The sequence below is a fragment of the Tubulanus polymorphus genome, chromosome 4 (genome assembly GCF_964204645.1).
Source record: "Tubulanus polymorphus chromosome 4, tnTubPoly1.2, whole genome shotgun sequence".
Classification (NCBI taxonomy): Eukaryota; Metazoa; Nemertea; class Palaeonemertea; order Tubulaniformes; family Tubulanidae; genus Tubulanus; species Tubulanus polymorphus.
In genome coordinates, this window is record NC_134028.1 from 8,205,022 (window position 1) to 8,229,787 (window position 24,766).

General features: G+C 38.1%; 1 protein-coding gene across 1 annotated transcript; it reads left to right on the top strand.

The window, feature by feature from the left end:
* The first annotated feature begins 90 nt into the window (after nucleotides 1-90).
* LOC141903971 (uncharacterized) lies at nucleotides 91-24,383 on the top strand. Its single transcript, XM_074792391.1, has 28 exons — nucleotides 91-230; nucleotides 2,732-2,877; nucleotides 3,216-3,293; nucleotides 3,581-3,646; nucleotides 4,739-4,918; nucleotides 5,859-5,921; nucleotides 6,364-6,426; nucleotides 6,663-6,722; nucleotides 7,511-7,651; nucleotides 8,289-8,570; nucleotides 8,849-8,914; nucleotides 10,007-10,186; nucleotides 11,123-11,185; nucleotides 11,628-11,690; nucleotides 11,927-11,986; nucleotides 12,775-12,915; nucleotides 13,541-13,822; nucleotides 14,101-14,166; nucleotides 15,259-15,438; nucleotides 16,374-16,436; nucleotides 16,879-16,941; nucleotides 17,178-17,237; nucleotides 18,020-18,169; nucleotides 18,815-19,096; nucleotides 19,482-19,650; nucleotides 20,244-20,398; nucleotides 21,433-21,516; nucleotides 22,087-24,383. Exons 1-28 carry the CDS (start codon nucleotides 188-190, stop codon nucleotides 22,102-22,104), a joined length of 3,267 nt encoding a protein of 1,088 aa, XP_074648492.1. The 5' UTR covers nucleotides 91-187; the 3' UTR covers nucleotides 22,105-24,383.
* The last annotated feature ends 383 nt before the right edge of the window (nucleotides 24,384-24,766 follow it).

Below are 24,766 nucleotides of genomic sequence, written 5' to 3' on the forward strand. Positions count from 1 at the left end.
TTCGGGAATAGAAACCGGTATTCAAAACTTCAATCGTCCGATTTAAAAATGGATTTAGATATACCAATTGTATACAACCACTGTAATAGAGTGGTTGTATAACGTGCCATATTTGATTCAGCTTTGAAACCGAACTTCACATCAGGACTGGGTGAACAGTGTCAGTCAGTGAGACGCTTCTGGCGATATGGTGAAGATTCTTATTATATTTGCCGTACTGGCGGCGTCCGGTAAGTGTTGTATCGTCGTCAGATAACGATTTTTTCGACTTGATTTGATAATCAAATTTTTAAAAACAAAACAAGGCCAAATTTTGCATTTTTTTCTGAAAAAATTGACAACTTTTTTCATATATATGGCCCTCTAGCTGCTGGTCCTGGGCCAGTGCCTCGGGCTCAGTTGACAATTATATTTGTTCCCATACTCCTTCCGGTTGCTATAGCCTAGGCTTAAGCGACTACAGTAGTCCTTTATTGCTGGCCCAGTTTCACGAAAAAGTTTAAGCCTAAATGGCTAAGTTTGAATCGTTGTCCTATTTGAATACATCTACATGAAGAAATCAATGGCAATTACACCAAAAATTTGAGTTAAACTTTTTTGTGAAACAAAAAGGTTTAAGGCCTTAAATCGATCTAATTTCTTCATTAGTTCAATTCATCTTAAATCGATTTAATCCTTTCTGTGAAACTGGGCCCCAGGTAGAGAAAAAAATGTAGGTATAAAGCCAAGTGAAGTTCTTTTTATATATTTGAGCAACGTTTCAGCTTGAGCCACCGGCGTATTTTGTTCTCGAGAACCTCTTTACATCATTCTGAATTACCGTGGGATTTTTGTAATATGGCACTAAGCTATGGTGGCTGATAAGGGCCATAGCAAAAAATTTCTGGTATGCAATTCAGGGCGCCAGAACGCCAAAACTATGGTGGCTGATAAGGGCCATAGCGTAAAATTCCTGGTATGTAAATGAGGGCGCCAGAACGCCAGAACGCCAAAACGAAAAAAAACGTCCAATTTTCTCTGAAAGTTCGTTTTGGCGCGCCAAAACAAAGAAAATTCCGTTTTGGCGCCCCCGCCAAAACGAACTTTCATTTTGGCGCCCCCGCCAAAACGAACTTTCGTTTTGGCGCCCCCGCCAAAACAACGAAAAACGTCGAAATTTCTCTAAAAGTTCGTTTTGGCGCGCCAAAACGGAGAATATTCCGTTTTGGCGCCCCCGCCAAAACGAACTTTCATTTTGGCGCCCCCGCCAAAACGAACTTTCGTTTTGGCGCCCCCGCCAAAACAACGAAAAACGTCGAAATTTCTCTGAAAGTTCGTTTTGGCGCGCCAAAACAAAGAAAAGTTCGTTTTGGCGCGGTTATTTTCGTTTTGGCGCCCCCGCCAAAACAAGCATTCAACCACAGTAAAATTATTTTTCAAATTGGCGCGTTGATCTTGTGTGTAATTTGCATAAATTTGCATAAATGAAAATATTTTACGTATATATAGAATTATTTTACGTGGTTTAAAGTTCGTATTGGCGGGGGCGCCAAAACGAAAGTTCGTTTTGGCGGGGGCGCCAAAACGGAATATTCGTTGTTTTGGCGCGCCAAAACGAACTTTCAGAGAAAATTGGACGTTTTTCGTTGTTTTGGCGGGGGCGCCAAAACCAAAGTTCGTTTTGGCGGGGGCGCCAAAATGAAAGTTCGTTTTGGCGGGGGCGCCAAAACGGAATTTTTTTCCGTTTTGGCGCGCCAAAACGAACTTTCAGAGAAATTTCGACGTTTTTCGTTGTTTTGGCGGGGGCGCCAAAACCAAAGTTCGTTTTGGCGGGGGCGCCAAAATGAAAGTTCGTTTTGGCGGGGGCGCCAAAACGGAATTTTTTTCCGTTTTGGCGCGCCAAAACGAACTTTCAGAGAAATTTCGACGTTTTTCGTTGTTTTGGCGGGGGCGCCAAAACCAAAGTTCGTTTTGGCGGGGGCGCCAAAATGAAAGTTCGTTTTGGCGGGGGCGCCAAAACGGAATTTTCTTTGTTTTGGCGCGCCAAAACGAACTTTTAGAGAAAATTGGACGTTTTTCGTTGTTTTGGCGGGGGCGCCAAAATGAAAGTTCGTTTTGGCGGGGGCGCCAAAACGGAATATTCTCCGTTTTGGCGCGCCAAAACGAACTTTTAGAGAAAATTGGACGTTTTTTTTCGTTTTGGCGTTCTGGCGTTCTGGCGCCCTCATTTACATACCAGGAATTTTACGCTATGGCCCTTATCAGCCACCATACAAAACAAAAAAAAGTCCAATTTTCTCTGAAAGTTCGTTATGGCGCGCCAAAACAAAGAGAATTCCGTTTTGGCGCCCCACCCAAAACGAACTTTCATTTTCGCGCCCCCGCCAAAACAACGAAAAACGTCCAATTTTCTCTGAAAGTTTGTTTTGGCGCGCCAAAACAAAGATTATTTCGTTTTGGCGCGGTTATTTCCGTTTTGGCGCCCCCACCAAAACAAGCATTCAACCACAGTAAAATTATTTTTCAATTTGGCGCGTTGATCCTGTGTGTAATTTGCATAAATTTGCATTTATAGAATTATTTTTCGTGGTTGAAAGTTCGTTTTGGCGGGGGCGCCAAAACGGAATATTCTTTGATTTGGCGCGCCAAAACGAACTTTTAGAGAAATTTCGACGTTTTTCGTTGTTTTGGCGGGGGCGCCAAAACGGAATTTTCTTTGTTTTGGGATCTGATGTGAAAAATCTATTTCCAGCGAGTGCATCACCATTACTGGGTACCGATCGATGTACGTGGGGACCGTCGTTCTGGTGCAGTCACATCAGCCATGCTTCTGAATGTCGCGCCGTAAATCACTGTATCGACACTGTTTGGAGTAAACAAAAACTCCCCACTGAACCGGTACGGTCTATCTATTCGAAAAATAGGTCTATTAGGGCCAAATTCAATATTCGCAATGTTTCATTTCGTTAAATACGTATGAAAACATTTGGATACCTTAAAAATGATGACTCCACTGTGGTCAAACCTCGGTACGTTATCTGCCTCCATCGCATATCCATAAGCCTTGATTATTCGTCAAAAAGTCATCAAAGTCCAAATAATGACAGATTGGATAGGACTAATCGAGATCAATAAAATTCTGGATTAGGCCTATAAACTAAAATCGGCGCATTAAGACGGTTTTATGCAAGTTCATTTCTTATTCATAAATATTTTTTTCTACACGCAATTTCTAGAAAAATGGGGAAATTTGTACATTATGCGAAGGCGTCATTGCGCAAGTCAAACAAATGTTGCTTGATCCAAATGCTAATGTAAGTAATGTAATTAGGTATATGTAGCTCATACCGCCTACAGATTTATTCTTTCTTTTGAAAAAAACTTCTGGGGTATTGTTTGTATTTGTTGGGAATAAAGAACCCTGGGGATGTAATTGTGCAGAAAAATGATACACGTATATTTCAATTTCCGGAAAAATAAGCCAAGACTGAATAAGGCCCCAGTTAGATATAGCCTGCCTGGGATGGCAGTGGCCTAAGGATTTTACCAAAAATCCATACAGTTTGAATATTGATGAATTCGTAATTATGTTTTTATTCAGGCTCAAGTGAAATCCTTCCTGGATAAAAGCTGTACTCTTTTGCCTGAAGTTGAGTCGCAAAGACAGGTTTGTATTAGGCTGAGTTTTACTGGACACGCAGATACGACCCATGATCGTAAAACTATCTGCTCTGTGGCCTGGATCGTGTGAAATGAAATGATTGCTAAAGAAATTTAGTGAAATTGCTTCAAATGAATAGGGAGTTAAAAGTAAATTTCAACGTAAGAAGCTTGTTTAGGAAAATGTCAATACGAGTTTTGGGAAGGTTGAAATGCTGTATTGAAAATAAAAACAGGATTCACATAATGTTCAAATAATTCTTTCCAGGGTTGAAAAATAAACTGAATAGGCTAGAATAAAATGATATCTTGTTTCTCCGAATCGACCGGGTTATTTTGTAAACTGCAATGAAATTTTTAACCAGTTCGTTTCTAAAACATCCGGGTCTGTTATGATTAGCTTGATCATGATTTTGAAAAAAGTAATGCACAGGGCCGGGTAGATAGGTGTTCTACTATTATTAGATATTAGAGGGAAGTTTCCAGTTATCAGGCGCCATTTTGAGGCGGACCCACAGATCCCGCATTGTTGGACAGATTTTAACATTTTTAAACTATAGCACCTTTAGCGCGATTCAATGTAGTCCATCCCACTTTTGCCTCAAAAATCAAAGTCATGCATCGTTAGAAAGGTGACAATTTCTATTTTCTGATGTCAATGTAGAATTTTGACAGAAAATCGACAGTCGACCACTCGCGCGCGCTTTGCGCTTAACTTAACAGGTGACCACGCGCGTTTCTATGAAGATATTTTTACGTATATTTTTAAACTGTAATGGTATCCGATTGTTGCAGCCGATAAAAATGAAATAAACACCATCAGAAAATAGAGATTGTCACCTTTCTAACAATGCATGACTTTAATTTTTTTGCCAAGAGGGGTATAGACTACAATTAATCGCGCTTAAGGTTTTAATGTAAAAAATGTTAAAATCTGTCCAACAATACGGGACCTGTGGGACCGCCTCAAAATGGCGCCTGGTAAGTGAAAACTTCCCTATCCTGGTAAAGAAATTTAGCTAAGTTATAGTAGTTTGGGGATGGTTGAGATGTTAAGATTAAGATTGATTTGACTGTTTTGTCGATTGAATATTTTCAGTGTACGCAAATAGTGAACACGTACAACAATGAAGTGATTCAGATGATCAAAAGTAAATTGTTACCGTGTCAAATCTGCGCCGCCCTGAAATTGTGCCCGGTAGCAGCTGCTGATGGAAAAACGACACCGAACCGTGAGAGCAGTCTGAAGTTCACACCTCTGAAAGCGCCCAGTGCTCGGGTATGTCAATTATGAGAAATAGTGTTACTAAGGTTTCATTTATAAGAATTAGCAATCTTTGCGGACAAGGTTTCCCAGTAAGTCATTGATCCTTGGTAAAATAGTACTCGGGAAATCTCGGTTTTCGAAAACAGGTATGATGGGTTTCTAATGGCACCAAGAATTATTGATTACAAAAAAATATTTGTTTGAAAATTTTTTTGTTCATACTTTATTAAATAGATTTTATTTCGATGTAATTTTGTTTTCGAGCTAGGGTACGATAGCTCTGAGATCTAGGATCTAAGATAGCTCTAAGATCTAGATCGAACCTAGGACTAACCACTTAAATTTAATAAACAGGTGCATTAGCATCATTGTATAAAAAGGCTCATTCCCTCGTACTACGTACTTGCTGTTGATTCACGCGAGAAATTCTGAGAGTTTCAAATACAGAATTCGTAGAATATGTAGAATTATAGAGAGTACGGTATGTAATACGTTCAATCGAAACCTGCCTCAGTCGTATTATTTCGAATATATTTGTTTTCTAATGTGATGACTTTCATCTCTTATTCTGACCACTCTTGTCGACCTAGTCATATTTTCTACCACTCTGATTTTTATCTTTCGCACATCAATCCACTCTCCAATGTCAATTTTTTTTTTCCAATAATTATTATACCTCATCCAACTCTTCTCTCACTCACTTGACCAGCACTCAACCTCTCGTCTCTCCTTGTCCACTTATTTTGCAACCTCATATAATTACCTACCTTTATCCTTTCATTCTCACCCTCTACATTTTCTACCGTTTTCCTCAATACCCCTTGTTTAGGTCAGCCGTCTGTAAAGCCATTCTGAACGTGGCTATAGATTTCGTCAGCGACAATGCGACCAAGGTAAACAATTCAAAAACTTCCTTCATGTTGTAAATATTAAATGTTTATTATATTTTCAGTGCGACCTGTGCAAAGTTGCATTTCAAGTGGCTAAAGTTATGTTCGATGATAAGAAGTCTCAGGTAGACCCGATATCTATGTGCTTGGCATGACTTGTTTCAAAATCGGCTTAAATATTTATCTTCTATCGCATTTCTATCGTCTTTTTAACATTTGGCTTTGTGTTTATTTTTAACTAACTTTACTGAACTTCTAATTTGAATTCCTGCATATATCAATAAATCTTGCACGTAAATCATCTTCTAGGATATTGGTTGTTTGTTTGTTTGTTTGTTTATTCATCATTCATTTAATTTGAAAACTCATTTATGGATTTTATTTTTCTTCACTTGCCACTGGTGGAATCCTCAATTGCTGCATTGCCACGTCTTCATTGCGAGATATGTTTTCTATGTCAATTACATATTTCAACAAAATTTAACTGACTTTGAAAAAAGATTCTAATACAGCTTGAAAAACTTATTTGCTATATATCTAATACTGTGTTCATTTATTTGAAATAAGGCGGAAATCACTGCTTTCCTCAAAAAGGAATTGTGCGCAAAACTGGGACCTGAGCAACAAGCGGTAAGTTAAGTGTAGGAATATGATGATGTTTTGTACCCTAAAATTGTTTACGATGAGGACTCTTCAGAAGAAAGCATTTTTGCCATTTTCAAACAAAGCCAGTACTTACCAATGCGTGTACATACATCTGCATAGGTCAAAGATCTGCAACTTATAAAATAGATTGAAATCGATAACAACTATGGGCTGGAATTTACTCAGTACCGGCATAATCAATTTATTTTCATATTTTTCAGTGCAATTCATTGGTTGATAAGAACGGCAATCTGATAATGCAACTTCTCGCCAACAATGTGGTGAGTATTTCGTAATGACTTTAATTCTTTCAGCATCAACTCTTATGGGCGACAATGGCCGCAGCGTTACCAATATCGGGGTGCACATTTTTCACATATTTCAAACTTAAATATTGGCTTTACCGTAAGGAGATATACTGATATGGCCTGGAATTGGTTAAGAACTCTTTTCTAAGTTTGATACCAATATTTGTATTGCATTGCTAACGTATGTTTATCCACAAATGATTCCACGAGTGTTTTGTTCAATCACCGAGCTAGTTTTGGACCGCAAAGTAGAAAATAATGCCATGAAAAATGGCAAGTTTCCAAATTCGATCGGCGTGTTTACGTTTGAGCGGTTCCGCATGATGTTTCGGAACGTCAATTCAACCAATATGAGTCAATTAAATCAAGAACATATACGATAATGTTTGGTTTTGAAAAAAATGCGAGAATGGCTTGGTAACAACAGATCACTCATCTTATGATCATGCAAGATAGACATCGATAGAGTTGATGAAGACCGATCCTCAACGACTGATGGCCATATTGCAAAATACTTTTCTATCTATTTCAGCATCAGTTTTCAGCACTTTTCAGATAAACCTTTTAATGCATAGGATCCAGTTTCGCAGTTCCGAGTTAAGATTCGAATCAGGAGTTAACTCATCGATAATGAACTTATTCTAACTCAGAGTTATAACTCTAACTCACAGCTGCTATGGACTTGGATCCAGGTTCAGGAATTTAAACTCGTAATATGATCTCATGGTTTTGCTAATTTGACAATTCGACGTTTATTTCAGGATCCGGAACAGATTTGCAAAGCGATCGGTTTTTGCCCCTTCGCGTCGCAGACGGTCATGTCGCAACGATCTGCTCAGTGCGTCACCTGCGAATTCGTGACCAAAACCCTCATCGGCATGTTGACGAAAAATGCGTCTGAGGTAATGATAATTATCGATTGATTGATTGATTGATTGATTGATTGATTGATTGATTGATTCTTCGGGGTTTGGATATTGGATATTGTATTTGATAGATTGAAATTATATGTGTATAGTTCGGATAAGAGCCCAGGCATTCATAATGAGAATGGCGTTGACTTTATTTATTACCTGAACAACCTACTTGGTTTTTACTCCCTTACGATCTGAGGTCCGTTTCTCACAAAGTCGTTAAGTTTGCCCCCGAGTTGCGCAGTGCTGACCACAAATGCCGTAGTTTTGGATCCTTGAGGAAGGTCATACATCTGATTTCTGCGTAGTCTGCGTAACTGGACCGGGATTTTACCAAATTACGCGGTTACCGAATTAGAAATCGAGCTTAGGAGGTATATACGATAACAAGGTGCTTATAAAAACCACCAAGTTAATGGTTTACTTAGATATACAGAGGCGATTTAGAGTCTAAAGTAATTAGGCCTATACGATACATTAGTGATTAGTCATACGGACGCTTCCCGGAAATTGAAATTTTCTCCTTTAAAACTCCATATCCAGGAATGACTGATCTGCGGGGACCCTGCATATGAACTTGCTAACTAATCACAGTTAAGTCTAGATTTGATGTTTGTTTTTTCAGCAACAAATTGTACGCGCTTTGGGTAGCGTGTGTACGTTAATGCCGAAGACAGTGAGAGCTAAGTGTCAATCGTACGTCACCACGTACGCCCCCGCTCTGATTCAGCTGCTCGCATCGGACAACGACCCGCAACAGATTTGCACGTTCCTCGGAGTTTGCAGCCCGGCGGTGAAAAAACATCAACCGACTAGGCAACAAACACCCGTGGCTCAGCCGACATGCAACGTTTGCGAACAGGTCATGAAAGAACTCGAAAGCCTTCTACCGACAAATGCAACCGAGGTAAGATGAAATCTGACCTTTTTTTTAGAAACTTTCGAAATTCAATCGATTTGAATCGGATTTTCTATGGGACTCCATTGAAATCCGTCTTTCAATCTTCATTGAAATCCACCACGTTATCATATTTATGTGTGTATATACCACTCCAATGTATGTTTATCAACGAAAATTTGCATATAACAACATTCAGCTCTACCCCTTTCTTCAGTGGGCACTTGATTTTCCAAAAATCCATACAGTTTGAATATTGATGAATTCGTAATTATGTTTTTATTCAGGCTCAAGTGAAATCCTTCCTGGATAAAAGCTGTACTCTTTTGCCTGAAGTTGAGTCGCAAAGACAGGTTTGTATTAGGCTGAGTTTTACTGGACACGCAGATACGACCCATGATCGTAAAACTATCTGCTCTGTGGCCTGGATCGTGTGAAATGAAATGATTGCTAAAGAAATTTAGTGAAATTGCTTCAAATGAATAGGGAGTTAAAAGTAAATTTCAACGTAAGAAGCTTGTTGAGGAAAATGTCAATACGAGTTTTGGGAAAGTTGAAATGCTGTATTGAAAATAAAAACAGGATTCACATAATGTTCAAATAATTCTTTCCAGGGTTGAAAAATAAACTGAATAGGCTAGAATAAAATGATATCTTGTTTCTCCGAATCGACCGGGTTATTTTGTAAACTGCAATGAAATTTTTAACCAGTTCGTTTCTAAAACATCCGGGTCTGTTATGATTAGCTTGATCATGATTTTGAAAAAAGTAATGCACAGGGCCGGGTAGATAGGTGTTCTACTATTATTAGATATTAGAGGGAAGTTTCCAGTTATCAGGCGCCATTTTGAGGCGGACCCACAGATCCCGCATTGTTGGACAGATTTTAACATTTTTAAACTATAGCACCTTTAGCGCGATTCAATGTAGTCCATCCCACTTTTGCCTCAAAAATCAAAGTCATGCATCGTTAGAAAGGTGACAATTTCTATTTTCTGATGTCAATGTAGAATTTTGACAGAAAATCGACAGTCGACCACTCGCGCGCGCTTTGCGCTTAACTTAACAGGTGACCACGCGCGTTTCTATGAAGATATTTTTACGTATATTTTTAAACTGTAATGGTATCCGATTGTTGCAGCCGATAAAAATGAAATAAACACCATCAGAAAATAGAGATTGTCACCTTTCTAACGATGCATGACTTTAATTTTTTTGCCAAGAGGGGTATAGACTACAATTAATCGCGCTTAAGGTTTTAATGTAAAAAATGTTAAAATCTGTCCAACAATACGGGACCTGTGGGACCGCCTCAAAATGGCGCCTGGTAAGTGAAAACTTCCCTATCCTGGTAAAGAAATTTAGCTAAGTTATAGTAGTTTGGGGATGGTTGAGATGTTAAGATTAAGATTGATTTGACTGTTTTGTCGATTGAATATTTTCAGTGTACGCAAATAGTGAACACGTACAACAATGAAGTGATTCAGATGATCAAAAGTAAATTGTTACCGCGTCAAATCTGCACCGCCCTGAAATTGTGCCCGGTAGCAGCTGCTGATGGAAAAACGACACCGAACCGTGAGAGCAGTCTGAAGTTCACACCTCTGAAAGCGCCCAGTGCTCGGGTACGTCAATTATGAGAAATAGTGTTACTAAGGTTTCATTTATAAGAATTAGCAATCTTTGCGGACAAGGTTTCCCAGTAAATCATTGATCCTTGGTAAAATAGTACTCGGGAAATCTCGGTTTTCGAAAACAGGTATGATGGGTTTCTAAAGGCACCAAGAATTATTGATTACAAAAAAATATTTGTTTGAAAATTTTTTTGTTCATACTTTATTAAATAGATTTTATTTCGATGTAATTTTGTTTTCGAGCTAGGGTACGATAGCTCTGAGATCTAGGATCTAAGATAGCTCTAAGATCTAGATCGAACCTAGGACTAACCACTTAAATTTAATAAACAGGTGCATTAGCATCATTGTATAAAGGCTCATTCCCTCGTACTACGTACTTGCTGTTGATTCACGCGAGAAATTCTGAGAGTTTCTAATACAGAATTCGTAGAATATGTAGAATTATAGAGAGTACGGTATGTAATACGTTCAATCGAAACCTGCCTCAGTCGTATTATTTCGAATATATTTGTTTTCTAATGTGATGACTTTCATCTCTTATTCTGACCACTTGTCGACCTAGTCATATTTTCTACCACTCTGATTTTTATCTTTCGCACATCAATCCACTCTCCAATGTCAATTTTTTTTTTCCAATAATTATTATACCTCATCCAACTCTTCTCTCACTCACTTGACCAGCACTCAACCTCTCGTCTCTCCTTGTCCACTTATTTTGCAACCTCATATAATTACCTACCTTTATCCTTTCATTCTCACCCTCTACATTTTCTACCGTTTTCCTCAATACCCCTTGTTTAGGTCAGCCGTCTGTAAAGCCATTCTGAACGTGGCTATAGATTTCGTCAGCGACAATGCGACCAAGGTAAACAATTCAAAAACTTCCTTCATGTTGTAAATATTAAATGTTTATTATATTTTCAGTGCGACCTGTGCAAAGTTGCATTTCAAGTGGCTAAAGTTATGTTCGATGATAAGAAGTCTCAGGTAGACCCGATATCTATGTGCTTGGCATGACTTGTTTCAAAATCGGCTTAAATATTTATCTTCTATCGCATTTCTATCGTCTTTTTAACATTTGGCTTTGTGTTTATTTTTTACTAACTTTACTGAACTTCTAATTTGAATTCCTGCATATATCAATAAATCTTGCACGTAAATCATCTTCTAGGATATTGGTTGTTTGTTTGTTTGTTTGTTTATTCATCATTCATTTAATTTGAAAACTCATTTATGGATTTTATTTTTCTTCACTTGCCACTGGTGGAATCCTCAATTGCTGCATTGCCACGTCTTCATTGCGAGATATGTTTTCTATGTCAATTACATATTTCAACAAAATTTAACTGACTTTGAAAAAAGATTCTAATACAGCTTGAAAAACTTATTTGCTATATATCTAATACTGTGTTCATTTATTTGAAATAAGGCGGAAATCACTGCTTTCCTCAAAAAGGAATTGTGCGCAAAACTGGGACCTGAGCAACAAGCGGTAAGTTAAGTGTAGGAATATGATGATGTTTTGTACCCTAAAATTGTTTACGATGAGGACTCTTCAGAAGAAAGCATTTTTGCCATTTTCAAACAAAGCCAGTACTTACCAATGCGTGTACATACATCTGCATAGGTCAAAGATCTGCAACTTATAAAATAGATTGAAATCGATAACAACTATGGGCTGGAATTTACTCAGTACCGGCATAATCAATTTATTTTCATATTTTTCAGTGCAATTCATTGGTTGATAAGAACGGCAATCTGATAATGCAACTTCTCGCCAACAATGTGGTGAGTATTTCGTAATGACTTTAATTCTTTCAGCGTCAACTCTTATGGGCGACAATGGCCGCAGCGTTACCAATATCGGGGTGCACATTTTTCACATATTTCAAACTTAAATATTGGCTTTACCGTAAGGAGATATACTGATATGGCCTGGAATTGGTTAAGAACTCTTTTCTAAGTTTGATACCAATATTTGTATTGCATTGCTAACGTATGTTTATCCACAAATGATTCCACGAGTGTTTTGTTCAATCACCGAGCTAGTTTTGGACCGCAAAGTAGAAAATAATGCCATGAAAAATGGCAAGTTTCCAAATTCGATCGGCGTGTTTACGTTTGAGCGGTTCCGCATGATGTTTCGGAACGTCAATTCAACCAATATGAGTCAATTAAATCAAGAACATATACGATAATGTTTGGTTTTGAAAAAAATGCGAGAATGGCTTGGTAACAACAGATCACTCATCTTATGATCATGCAAGATAGACATCGATAGAGTTGATGAAGACCGATCCTCAACGACTGATGGCCATATTGCAAAATACTTTTCTATCTATTTCAGCATCAGTTTTCAGCACTTTTCAGATAAACCTTTTAATGCATAGGATCCAGTTTCGCAGTTCCGAGTTAAGATTCGAATCAGGAGTTAACTCATCGATAATGAACTTATTCTAACTCAGAGTTATAACTCTAACTCACAGCTGCTATGGACTTGGATCCAGGTTCAGGAATTTAAACTCGTAATATGATCTCATGGTTTTGCTAATTTGACAATTCGACGTTTATTTCAGGATCCGGAACAGATTTGCAAAGCGATCGGTTTTTGCCCCTTCGCGTCGCAGACGGTCATGTCGCAACGATCTGCTCAGTGCGTCACCTGCGAATTCGTGACCAAAACCCTCATCGGCATGTTGACGAAAAATGCGTCTGAGGTAATGATAATTATCGATTGATTGATTGATTGATTGATTGATTGATTCTTCGGGGTTTGGATATTGGATATTGTATTTGATAGATTGAAATTATATGTGTATAGTTCGGATAAGAGCCCAGGCATTCATAATGAGAATGGCGTTGACTTTATTTATTACCTGAACAACCTACTTGGTTTTTACTCCCTTACGATCTGAGGTCCGTTTCTCACAAAGTCGTTAAGTTTGCCCCCGAGTTGCGCAGTGCTGACCACAAATGCCGTAGTTTTGGATCCTTGAGGAAGGTCATACATCTGATTTCTGCGTAGTCTGCGTAACTGGACCGGGATTTTACCAAATTACGCGGTTACCGAATTAGAAATCGAGCTTAGGAGGTATATACGATAACAAGGTGCTTATAAAAACCACCAAGTTAATGGTTTACTTAGATATACAGAGGCGATTTAGAGTCTAAAGTAATTAGGCCTATACGATACATTAGTGATTAGTCATACGGACGCTTCCCGGAAATTGAAATTTTCTCCTTTAAAACTCCATATCCAGGAATGACTGATCTGCGGGGACCCTGCATATGAACTTGCTAACTAATCACAGTTAAGTCTAGATTTGATGTTTGTTTTTTCAGCAACAAATTGTACGCGCTTTAGGTAGCGTGTGTACGTTAATGCCGAAGACAGTGAGAGCTGAGTGTCAATCGTACGTCACCACGTACGCCCCCGCTCTGATTCAGCTGCTCGCATCGGACAACGACCCGCAACAGATTTGCACGTTCCTCGGAGTTTGCAGCCCGGCGGTGAAAAAACATCAACCGACTAGGCAACAAACACCCGTGGCTCAGCCGACATGCAACGTTTGCGAACAGGTCATGAAAGAACTCGAAAGCCTTCTACCGACAAATGCAACCGAGGTAAGATGAAATCTGACCTTTTTTTTAGAAACTTTCGAAATTCAATCGATTTGAATCGGATTTTCTATGGGACTCCATTGAAATCCGTCTTTCAATCTTCATTGAAATCCACCACGTTATCATATTTATGTGTGTATATACCACTCCAATGTATGTTTATCAACGAAAATTTGCATATAACAACATTCAGCTCTACCCCTTTCTTCAGTAGGCACTTGATTTTCCAAAAATCCATACAGTTTGAATATTGATGAATTCGTAATTATGTTTTTATTCAGGCTCAAGTGAAATCCTTCCTGGATAAAAGCTGTACTCTTTTGCCTGAAGTTGAGTCGCAAAGACAGGTTTGTATTAGGCTGAGTTTTACTGGACACGCAGATACGACCCATGATCGTAAAACTATCTGCTCTGTGGCCTGGATCGTGTGAAATGAAATGATTGCTAAAGAAATTTAGTGAAATTGCTTCAAATGAATAGGGAGTTAAAAGTAAATTTCAACGTAAGAAGCTTGTTGAGGAAAATGTCAATACGAGTTTTGGGAAGGTTGAAATGCTGTATTGAAAATAAAAACAGGATTCACATAATGTTCAAATAATTCTTTCCAGGGTTGAAAAATAAACTGAATAGGCTAGAATAAAATGATATCTTGTTTCTCCGAATCGACCGGGTTATTTTGTAAACTGCAATGAAATTTTTAACCAGTTCGTTTCTAAAACATCCGGGTCTGTTATGATTAGCTTGATCATGATTTTGAAAAAAGTAATGCACAGGGCCGGGTAGATAGGTGTTCTACTATTATTAGATATTAGAGGGAAGTTTCCAGTTATCAGGCGCCATTTTGAGGCGGACCCACAGATCCCGCATTGTTGGACAGATTTTAACATTTTTAAACTATAGCACCTTTAGCGCGATTCAATGTAGTCCATCCCACTTTTGCCTCAAAAATCAAAGTCATGCATCGTTAGAAAGGTGACAATTTCTATTTTCTGATGTCAATGTAGAATTTTGACAGAAAATCGACAGTCGACCACTCGCGCGCGCTTTGCGCTTAACTTAACAGGTGACCACGCGCGTTTCTATGAAGATATTTTTACGTATATTTTTAAACTGTAATGGTATCCGATTGTTGCAGCCGATAAAAATGAAATAAACACCATCAGAAAATAGAGATTGTCACCTTTCTAACGATGCATGACTTTAATTTTTTTGCCAAGAGGGGTATAGACTACAATTAATCGCGCTTAAGGTTTTAATGTAAAAAATGTTAAAATCTGTCCAACAATACGGGACCTGTGGGACCGCCTCAAAATGGCGCCTGGTAAGTGAAAACTTCCCTATCCTGGTAAAGAAATTTAGCTAAGTTATAGTAGTTTGGGGATGGTTGAGATGTTAAGATTAAGATTGATTTGACTGTTTTGTCGATTGAATATTTTCAGTGTACGCAAATAGTGAACACGTACAACAATGAAGTGATTCAGATGATCAAAAGTAAATTGTTACCGCGTCAAATCTGCGCCGCCCTGAAATTGTGCCCGGTAGCAGCTGCTGATGGAAAAACGACACCGAACCGTGAGAGCAGTCTGAAGTTCACACCTCTGAAAGCGCCCAGTGCTCGGGTATGTCAATTATGAGAAATAGTGTTACTAAGGTTTCATTTATAAGAATTAGCAATCTTTGCGGACAAGGTTTCCCAGTAAATCATTGATCCTTGGTAAAATAGTACTCGGGAAATCTCGGTTTTCGAAAACAGGTATGATGGGTTTCTAAAGGCACCAAGAATTATTGATTACAAAAAAATATTTGTTTGAAAATTTTTTTGTTCATACTTTATTAAATAGATTTTATTTCGATGTAATTTTGTTTTCGAGCTAGGGTACGATAGCTCTGAGATCTAGGATCTAAGATAGCTCTAAGATCTAGATCGAACCTAGGACTAACCACTTAAATTTAATAAACAGGTGCATTAGCATCATTGTATAAAGGCTCATTCCCTCGTACTACGTACTTGCTGTTGATTCACGCGAGAAATTCTGAGAGTTTCTAATACGGAATTCGTAGAATATGTAGAATTATAGAGAGTACGGTATGTAATACGTTCAATCGAAACCTGCCTCAGTCGTATTATTTCGAATATATTTGTTTTCTAATGTGATGACTTTCATCTCTTATTCTGACCACTTGTCGACCTAGTCATATTTTCTACCACTCTGATTTTTATCTTTCGCACATCAATCCACTCTCCAATGTCAATTTTTTTTTCCAATAATTATTATACCTCATCCAACTCTTCTCTCACTCACTTGACCAGCACTCAACCTCTCGTCTCTCCTTGTCCACTTAATTTGCAACCTCATATAATTACCTACCTTTATCCTTTCATTCTCACCCTCTACATTTTCTACCGTTTTCCTCAATACCCCTTGTTTAGGTCAGCCGTCTGTAAAGCCATTCTGAACGTGGCTATAGATTTCGTCAGCGACAATGCGACCAAGGTAAACAATTCAAAAACTTCCTTCATGTTGTAAATATTAAATGTTTATTATATTTTCAGTGCGACCTGTGCAAATTTGCATTTCAAGTGGCTAAAGTTATGTTCGATAATAAGAAGTCTCAGGTAGACCCGATATCTATGTGCTTGGCATGACTTGTTTCAAAATCGGCTTAAATATTTATCTTTTATCGCATTTCTATCGTCTTTTTAACATTTGGCTTTGTGTTTATTTTTTACTAACTTTACTGAACTTCTAATTTGAATTCCTGCATATATCAATAAATCTTGCACGTAAATCATCGTCTAGGATATTGGTTGTTTGTTTGTTTGTTTGTTTATTCATCATTCATTTAATTTGAAAACTCATTTATGGATTTTATTTTTCTTCACTTGCCACTGGTGGAATCCTCAATTGCTGCATTGCCACGTCTTCATTGCGAGATATGTTTTCTATGTCAATTACATATTTCAACAAAATTTAACTGACTTTGAAAAAAGATTCTAATACAGCTTGAAAAACTTGTTTGCTATATATCTAATACTGTGTTCATTTATTTGAAATAAGGCGGAAATCACTGCTTTCCTAAAAAAGGAATTGTGCGCAAAACTGGGACCTGAGCAACAAGCGGTAAGTTAAGTGTAGGAATATGATGATGTTTTGTACCCTAAAATTGTTTACGATGAGGACTCTTCAGAAGAAAGCATTTTTGCCATTTTCAAACAAAGCCAGTACTTACCAATGCGTGTACATACATCTGCATAGGTCAAAGATCTGCAACTTATAAAATAGATTGAAATCGATAACAACTATGGGCTGGAATTTACTCAGTACCGGCATAATCAATTTATTTTCATATTTTTCAGTGCAATTCATTGGTTGATAAGAACGGCAATCTGATAATGCAACTTCTCGCCAATAATGTGGTGAGTATTTCGTAATGACTTTAATTCTTTCAGCATCAACTCTTATGGGCGACAATGGCCGCAGCGTTACCAATATCGGGGTGCACATTTTTCACATATTTCAAACTTAAATATTGGCTTTACCGTAAGGAGATATACTGATATGGCCTGGAATTGGTTAAGAACTCTTTTCTAAGTTTGATACCAATATTTGTATTGCATTGCTAACGTATGTTTATCCACAAATGATTCCACGAGTGTTTTGTTCAATCACCGAGCTAGTTTTGGACCGCAAAGTAGAAAATAATGCCATGAAAAATGGCAAGTTTCCAAATTCGATCGGCGTGTTTACGTTTGAGCGGTTCCGCATGATGTTTCGGAACGTCAATTCAACCAATATGAGTCAATTAAATCAAGAACATATACGATAATGTTTGGTTTTGAAAAAAATGCGAGAATGGCTTGGTAACAACAGATCACTCATCTTATGATCATGCAAGATAGACATCGATAGAGTTGATGAAGACCGATCCTCAACGACTGATGGCCATATTGCAAAATCTATCTATTTCAGCATCAGTTTTCAGCACTTTTCAGATAAACCTTTTAATGCATAGGATCCAGTTTCGCAGTTCCGAGTTAAGATTCGAATCAGGAGTTAACTCATCGATAATGAACTTATTCTAACTCAGAGTTATAACTCTAACTCACAGCTGCTATGGACTTGGATCCAGGTTCAGGAATTTAAACTCGTAATATGATCTCATGGTTTTGCTAATTTGACAATTCGACGTTTATTTCAGGATCCGGAACAGATTTGCAAAGCGATCGGTTTTTGCCCCTTCGCGACGAAACCGTCGCAGACGGTCATGTCGCAACGATCTGCTCAGTGCGTCACCTGCGAATTCGTGACCAAAACCCTCATCGGCATGTTGACGAAAAATGCGTCTGAGGTAATGATAATTATTGATTGATTGATTGATTGATTGATTGATTGATTGATTGATTGATTGATTGATTCTTCGGGGTTTGGATATTGGATATTGTATTTGATAGATTGAAATTATATGTGTATAGTTCGGATAAGAGCCCAGGCATTCATAATGAGAATGGCGTTGACTTTATTTATTACCTGAACAACCTACTTGGTTTTTACTCCCTTACGATCTGAGGTCCGTTTCTCACAAAGTCGTTAAGTTTGCCCCCGAGTTGCGCAGTGCTGACCACAAATGCCGTAGTTTTGGATCCTTGAGGAAGGTCATACATCTGATTTCTGCGTAGTCTGCGTAACTGGACCGGGATTTTACCAAATTACGCGGTTACCGAATTAGAAATCGAGCTTAGGAGGTATATACGATAACAAGGTGCTTATAAAAACCACCAAGTTAATGGTTTACTTAGATATACAGAGGCGATTTAGAGTCTATAGTAATTAGGCCTATACGATACATTAGTGATTAGTCATACAGACGCTTCCCGGAAATTGAAATTTTCTCCTTTAAAACTCCATATCCAGGAATGACTGATCTGCGGGGACCCTGCATATGAACATGCTAACTAATCACAGTTAAGTCTAGATTTGATGTTTGTTTTTTCAGCAACAAATTGTACGCGCTTTAGGTAGCGTGTGTACGTTAATGCCGAAGACAGTGAGAGCTGAGTGTCAATCGTACGTCACCACGTACGCCCCCGCTCTGATTCAGCTGCTCGCATCGGACAACGAGCCGCAACAGATTTGCACGTTCCTCGGAGTTTGCAGCCCGGCGGTGAAAAAACATCAACCGACTAGGCAACAAACACCCGTGGCTCAGCCGACATGCAACGTTTGCGAACAGGTCATGAAAGAACTCGAAAGCCTTCTACCGACAAATGCAACCGAGGTAAGATGAAATCTGACCTATTTTTTAGAAACTTTCGAAATTCAATCGATTTGAATCGGATTTTCTATGGGACTCCATTGAAATCCGTCTTTCAATCTTCATTGAAATCCACCACGTTATCATATTTATGTGTGTATATACCACTCCAATGTATGTTTATCAACGAAAATTTGCATATAACAACATTCAGCTCTACCCCTTTCTTCAGTGGGCACTTGATTTTGGCGTCGGCTGAAAATTTCCATCATTAAAACCTCTGACGAATCTTCCATCATGTTCGTTAAATATCTGGTCAACTGGTCAACTATGTTAGGCGGTTGGGACAAAGAAGCTTTAATTCTGATCATATATATGATTGTATATCTGATTATATATTCATTTTCAGACAGATATCGTTGCAGCGTTTAACAGAGTTTGCGCTCTGCAACCAATGACTATTAGCGCTGAATGTACAGATTTTGTAAATCAGTACGGGACGTTAGTTATCCAACTATTGGTCGATGGTTTTGCTCCGGTAGTTGTTTGCAAAGAACTAGGCCTCTGCCCTACTGTTCGTAAGTATTCGATAGAAATTCCATGTTCAGTTATCATTGTGGAGTATAGAGTTTTGGTGAATTCCTAAACTCGCGGACCGGGTTCTACAGTTGTGAGTTTAAGATTTGACTAGAGAGTTACTTCGTTGTAAATCTACTAATTTTAACTCTGAGTAAACCCGAACTCACAACTGTGAAACTGACCTTCCAGTACGACTGTCACGACATTAGTCCACAAAATCAAATCTCAACATTGGTTTAAGGTTATAAAATTTGCTATCGAACTAAGTTTGTTGTAGACTGGTCTTAAACGTAAGCCATGGCTGCACAGATGGCCACTCAGGTCGGCACTTATATCCCTGGCTAGATTATTATCATCATTGGGAACCGAGGTTACTGTTGATTACTGATTAAAATGAACATTTCAACGAAATGTTGCCGAAAAGTTTCAATTTGTTACTAATAGCACTTTTAGAGGTTGGCAGCCGTTACCATTTATAGCCGCTATTGCTTTGATATGAAGCGATGACAGGCAAAATTTCAATATTTCAAGCGATAGATATTTATCGATGTTTTTATACCGTATGCGTGTACCGGTAATTGTTTCGTTACAGAGACCAAAGTCCGAGCGAGTGGTGAGGTTTGTCGGTTGTGCAAAATGGTTATGTCGTATTTGGCTATGCTCTTGAGGGAACAGTCGACCGCGCAAACAATCGACCACGCAGTCGAACGAGTTTGCAACTTCTTACCAGCTGCGATGAAAAAACCTGTACGTATATTGAATTCTATTTGTGAGATCAATACAACCAACATCGATCACTGGAAATACTTTGACCTAATGTTGTAGCAGTACCAAACTATATAGTCGGTTTAAATTCAAGATTAGTTAATTTTCGATCAACTTTAAACTGGATTTTTACAGGCTCTTGAATCCATATTTCCAAAATAGTACTGGTAATCAGATGAATACACAATTGATTTTTGTACTCGGCGTTTGGTATAGTTTTCATTGGTAATTGGAAGTAGATTTTAATTGGTTACCGTTCGAAGAAATTGAAGCGTAGTAACAGAGTAACTACTACTAGCGAACCTAGCTGGAAATCTAGCTGAAGTGCTCCAGTCAGGCATTCTGAAGTGTTGGGCATATTCACCACACAAGTAGGCCTACATATTTGTTAGACAAATAGCTGCAAAGTTGGAAACAAATAGCAAAGAGTCTCTACAACTCCTTGTTTCATATTCGGTTCAGGATCCCTACGACTCATTGATCCCTTTAAAGCTCCTTCTCAATGAAAAGCGGTGTTTGAAACTACATTAATGCCAGAAGCTCCTTCAATTTTGAAAGATAGGAAATCAGAAGTTGTGGCACAGTAAAAAGACTACGCCTAAATCGATGCAGTCAGGATTTTTTACCAATTCGGTGGTTACCAAATTTGAAAGGATCAGAATTTGCCACCGAATTTACCGTTTTGCCGAGGTAGACAGTACAGATTTATGAGGAGTCTACTGTATTTGAGATATGAAAGTCATGCAGAAGCTTCATCAAAATTTGAAATTTTCTCCTTTAACAATTTCTTGAAAACTCCTTGTATCCAGGAATGGCTGATTTGTTGGGTCACCCTGTAGTCACCTTACTTATCCCCAAGATGATCAAAGCTATCGACCATCACCTCTGATATTAATAGGGAAGGGTGACTGACTGTGGCGCAGTAACTTAGCAATCAATAACTGTCCCTGAATTCTTCACTGCACTTGTTGAGAGGAAAACCTACGGAATTGTTTATTCCATGTAATATTTTTCAGTGTGATGATATGATAGAACAATACGGACCGTTTATCATTCAAAAGTTGGACCAGCAGCTCGTAAACCCTGCCGATGTTTGTGCCGTAAGTGTTCAAATGCAATTACCGGTAGGCCTATTATATTCTTAAATACAACAGTAAGAATGATATATTCTAATATTGAGCCTTTCACCTTAACAATAATTTTCCCATAGGAATTCTATATTCAAGTCTTGTTTTTGACAAACCATAATTTTAGAAAACACGGAAAACACCGGGAAATGATTTCTCTCGGGGAAAACGCATGGAAAACAGAGAAATGGAATTTATTTTGCTTGTGCGGGTTCCTCCCCAATTGTGTTTAATGGACTGCATGCCCGTTATCAGAACATTTACAACAACTTTACTACCTTCGCTTCATTTGGTGAATTTTTGAATTCCTATAAAATTTAAATTACCAGGTAACTGAAATATTTACTAGGCTAGTTTACTACTTACATCTGTCAAGATATGAATTCTCCGGTCTGTACTACTGCCGTTCATCGGAACACAGGAAAAGTCCTTAATTTCGTTTATCGGGAAAACACAGGGAATTCATAAGCGGATGGATTTTGACCCTGAAGCATTGTTTTACTTTTTTATCGTCAATATCAATTTCTTTTCGTATATTTTCAGGCTATGGAACATTGTTAGACCCACGTTTGGACTCGAGATTAAAATTATTGAGCACGCGTTTTTTTTCAAACGGTACGGGGCGGATCTTGGTGACCTAGATTCCTGTCTTAAGTTTTATAGGTAAAATAAACCGAAATCTCGTCATTTTCATTCCCTAAATTTGATTAGCTCTTTTTCGTTAAGATCCCTTCCTAGATCCGCCCGTGCTGCCCTCTCCCGGTCAACAATGAATTTGTAATTGATCTCGCGTTGTAATTCTGTTCAACAGTACTTCGTGATGTCTACTAACACTTTCACCCGCCATACAAGTTGGAATATTGAGGAGCAAATCTGAAATATTATCTAGTGCTTCGTTTTAAGATTAGCGGTAGCTCTGTCTGTAATTGTATAGGCCTATGTGTTTTTATTTCCGATTCAAATTATTAATCAAAACATATTAGATATACATCATATTCCGTATTCATATTAGTTTTAGCTTAAGTTGAGCATAATTTTTATTTGTCGCCTATGATGATAATCCAAAGCATTGAAATTGAATGATAATAATGATGATAATTGTAATTTTTTTCTATTAGCTAGAAACAAGCTATGTTGCCAGTGAATCTTCTATATCGAAAATTGGGGGTTGAAATTAAATGCGGTTCTATTTTTTGAAAATTAAATTGGTGAGTGTGAATCTGCTGTCCCAGACTGGGTCCCTAAGACATTGGACACCTCATGGCCTAGCATACAATTTTTGATCGTCCAGTTCACTACTTCAGGCATTTTAAACTAGCTAATATGCCCAAAAACGTTTTGTCAGCACACTTTCATGAGGCGATCGTCCATACTTTACACTCCAATCGATAGAGTTAACAATTGTTAGAATTTATTAACTCGTATTAATCCTAAGGTTCATTTCACTGATTAACTTAACGTTAAAGATTCATTTGTAATCTGGTATGACTAATGTAACTTTCAAAGTCATTCTGTGAAATGCGGTCCTTTTTTCTAAGCTTTGATATATATTATGTTATCGCTCATTGTACGATACTAATGTATTTTGATTATGATGCTTGTTATTTGTATATCGGTTGTAGGTACAGTCGAACCTCGTTATTACGATTCTGTTTAAGACAAAACCTGTTCATTGCGATGATTTCCAGCATGTTCTGGCTAAGATATTTTACATCATTCCTGATTAAGAAAATACGAAGCCCGTTTGATGTTACAATTTCGTCATTTTTGTCCACAAGATCCGTATTAACGAGGTTCCACTGTATTTTCTGGTAAAATCGTACATTCTAAATCTTGAATCATCGCTGGTGCTGACTACGTCCAAGGGTGAGAATTGATTTCACCGCGTGATACAAGGAATTATTTTGGGAATACAGTTGGATACTGTGATAAAATCTGTGATAAAAAGATATTTGAAACTGTAAGGGAACATGCATATTGTCCTAATTATCCATCACTAAAATCATTTATAATGAAACGATCTTTTATGAACAATTATCATGTCTTCGTGGTTGACTTTGACATCCTTGGACGGTTCACAAGAGTCTTTCTATTGACGATTTCATATTTGTCTTTTATCATACCACAGCGTATATAGAATGCAGGCTTAAAGTGACACCCTGATGCCGAGATCCCTCCCAGAGGCCTACCCCCGTACTTGAATGCTCGATTCACTAGAGGTTTGTCGTTATGTGAAGCATTTTAACCCGGTTTGTGCGAACATCATAGTCATATTAAAATCTTCAATACCCTGCTTCTCAAATTGACGGAATATTTTTACGTTGGAAGAATGAAGAATTAAACTTGTAAGAAAAATAACTATGGCTAAATCCGGATTTAAGGAATACGAAAAGTTAAGTTACCCCATGGGTTAAAGTTAACACCAGTCTATAGCCGCGATCACACGAGCGTTCTTGGCCAGAGCCAAATTTTGCCCATGATCGCTTATTGTGTTTGAATTGCAATTGGTTCCGGAAATGACTTACTTCGCATTTATTTGTTTGAGCATTGTTTAGTATCGAGTGAGTGATTTATAGCTACGTGTGATCGCGTTCTTCTCAATTAGGAACGGGCCAGATTTGTATCAGGCCCGATCCGTACCAATTTGGCCCAGGCCAAATCGTCTGTGTGATCGCGGCTTATAAAACCAGCCTCTGGAAACCAAACCAACTATACCCATTCAACACCCAACTACCCACAGCTTTGATATAAACATCATATTATCTAGTGTGTTTCTCCATATAGATGAAGTTATTTACGATGAAGTAAATGCCAGGCCGTGGCTCTAAAACGACCATTCGTAAAACAATAAATGAAGAAATTCACAGAAGAATTCAATGTTGGCAACAAATCGCCGAACAGCCTTTTCACGATTTTCGCTTCTGGCGAGTAAAACCTTCGTGGGAGTTTGATAAAACGTCTCAAGAAATCGTAGTTTGACTTGAATGATGTCGGAACTTCGCAGAAGATAAAAAGAAATACAATGGCGACGGCCATTTTTCCTGCCTTGGCGTCTAGTTTCCCCGCAGTCTTCTGGGTTGCATTATGATCGATTCCCTTTTCCCTAATTTTTGAAATATTACGAAGCGTCCAAATCAAATATGCATTGAAAATAATCAATAATACAGCCGGTAGAATTTCTTTGAAGACGGGGCCAATGAATTGGTTGACATATCCGTAAATT

Coding starts and splice junctions, on each gene's coding strand:
- LOC141903971 (XM_074792391.1), top strand. CDS start 188: ATGGTGAAGATTCTTATTATATTTGCCGTACTGGCGGCGTCCG. Junction 17,238..18,019: donor AACTTCTCGCCAATAATGTG/GTGAGTATTTCG, acceptor CGTTTATTTCAG/GATCCGGAACAGATTTGCAA. Junction 20,399..21,432: donor CAGCTGCGATGAAAAAACCT/GTACGTATATTG, acceptor AATATTTTTCAG/TGTGATGATATGATAGAACA.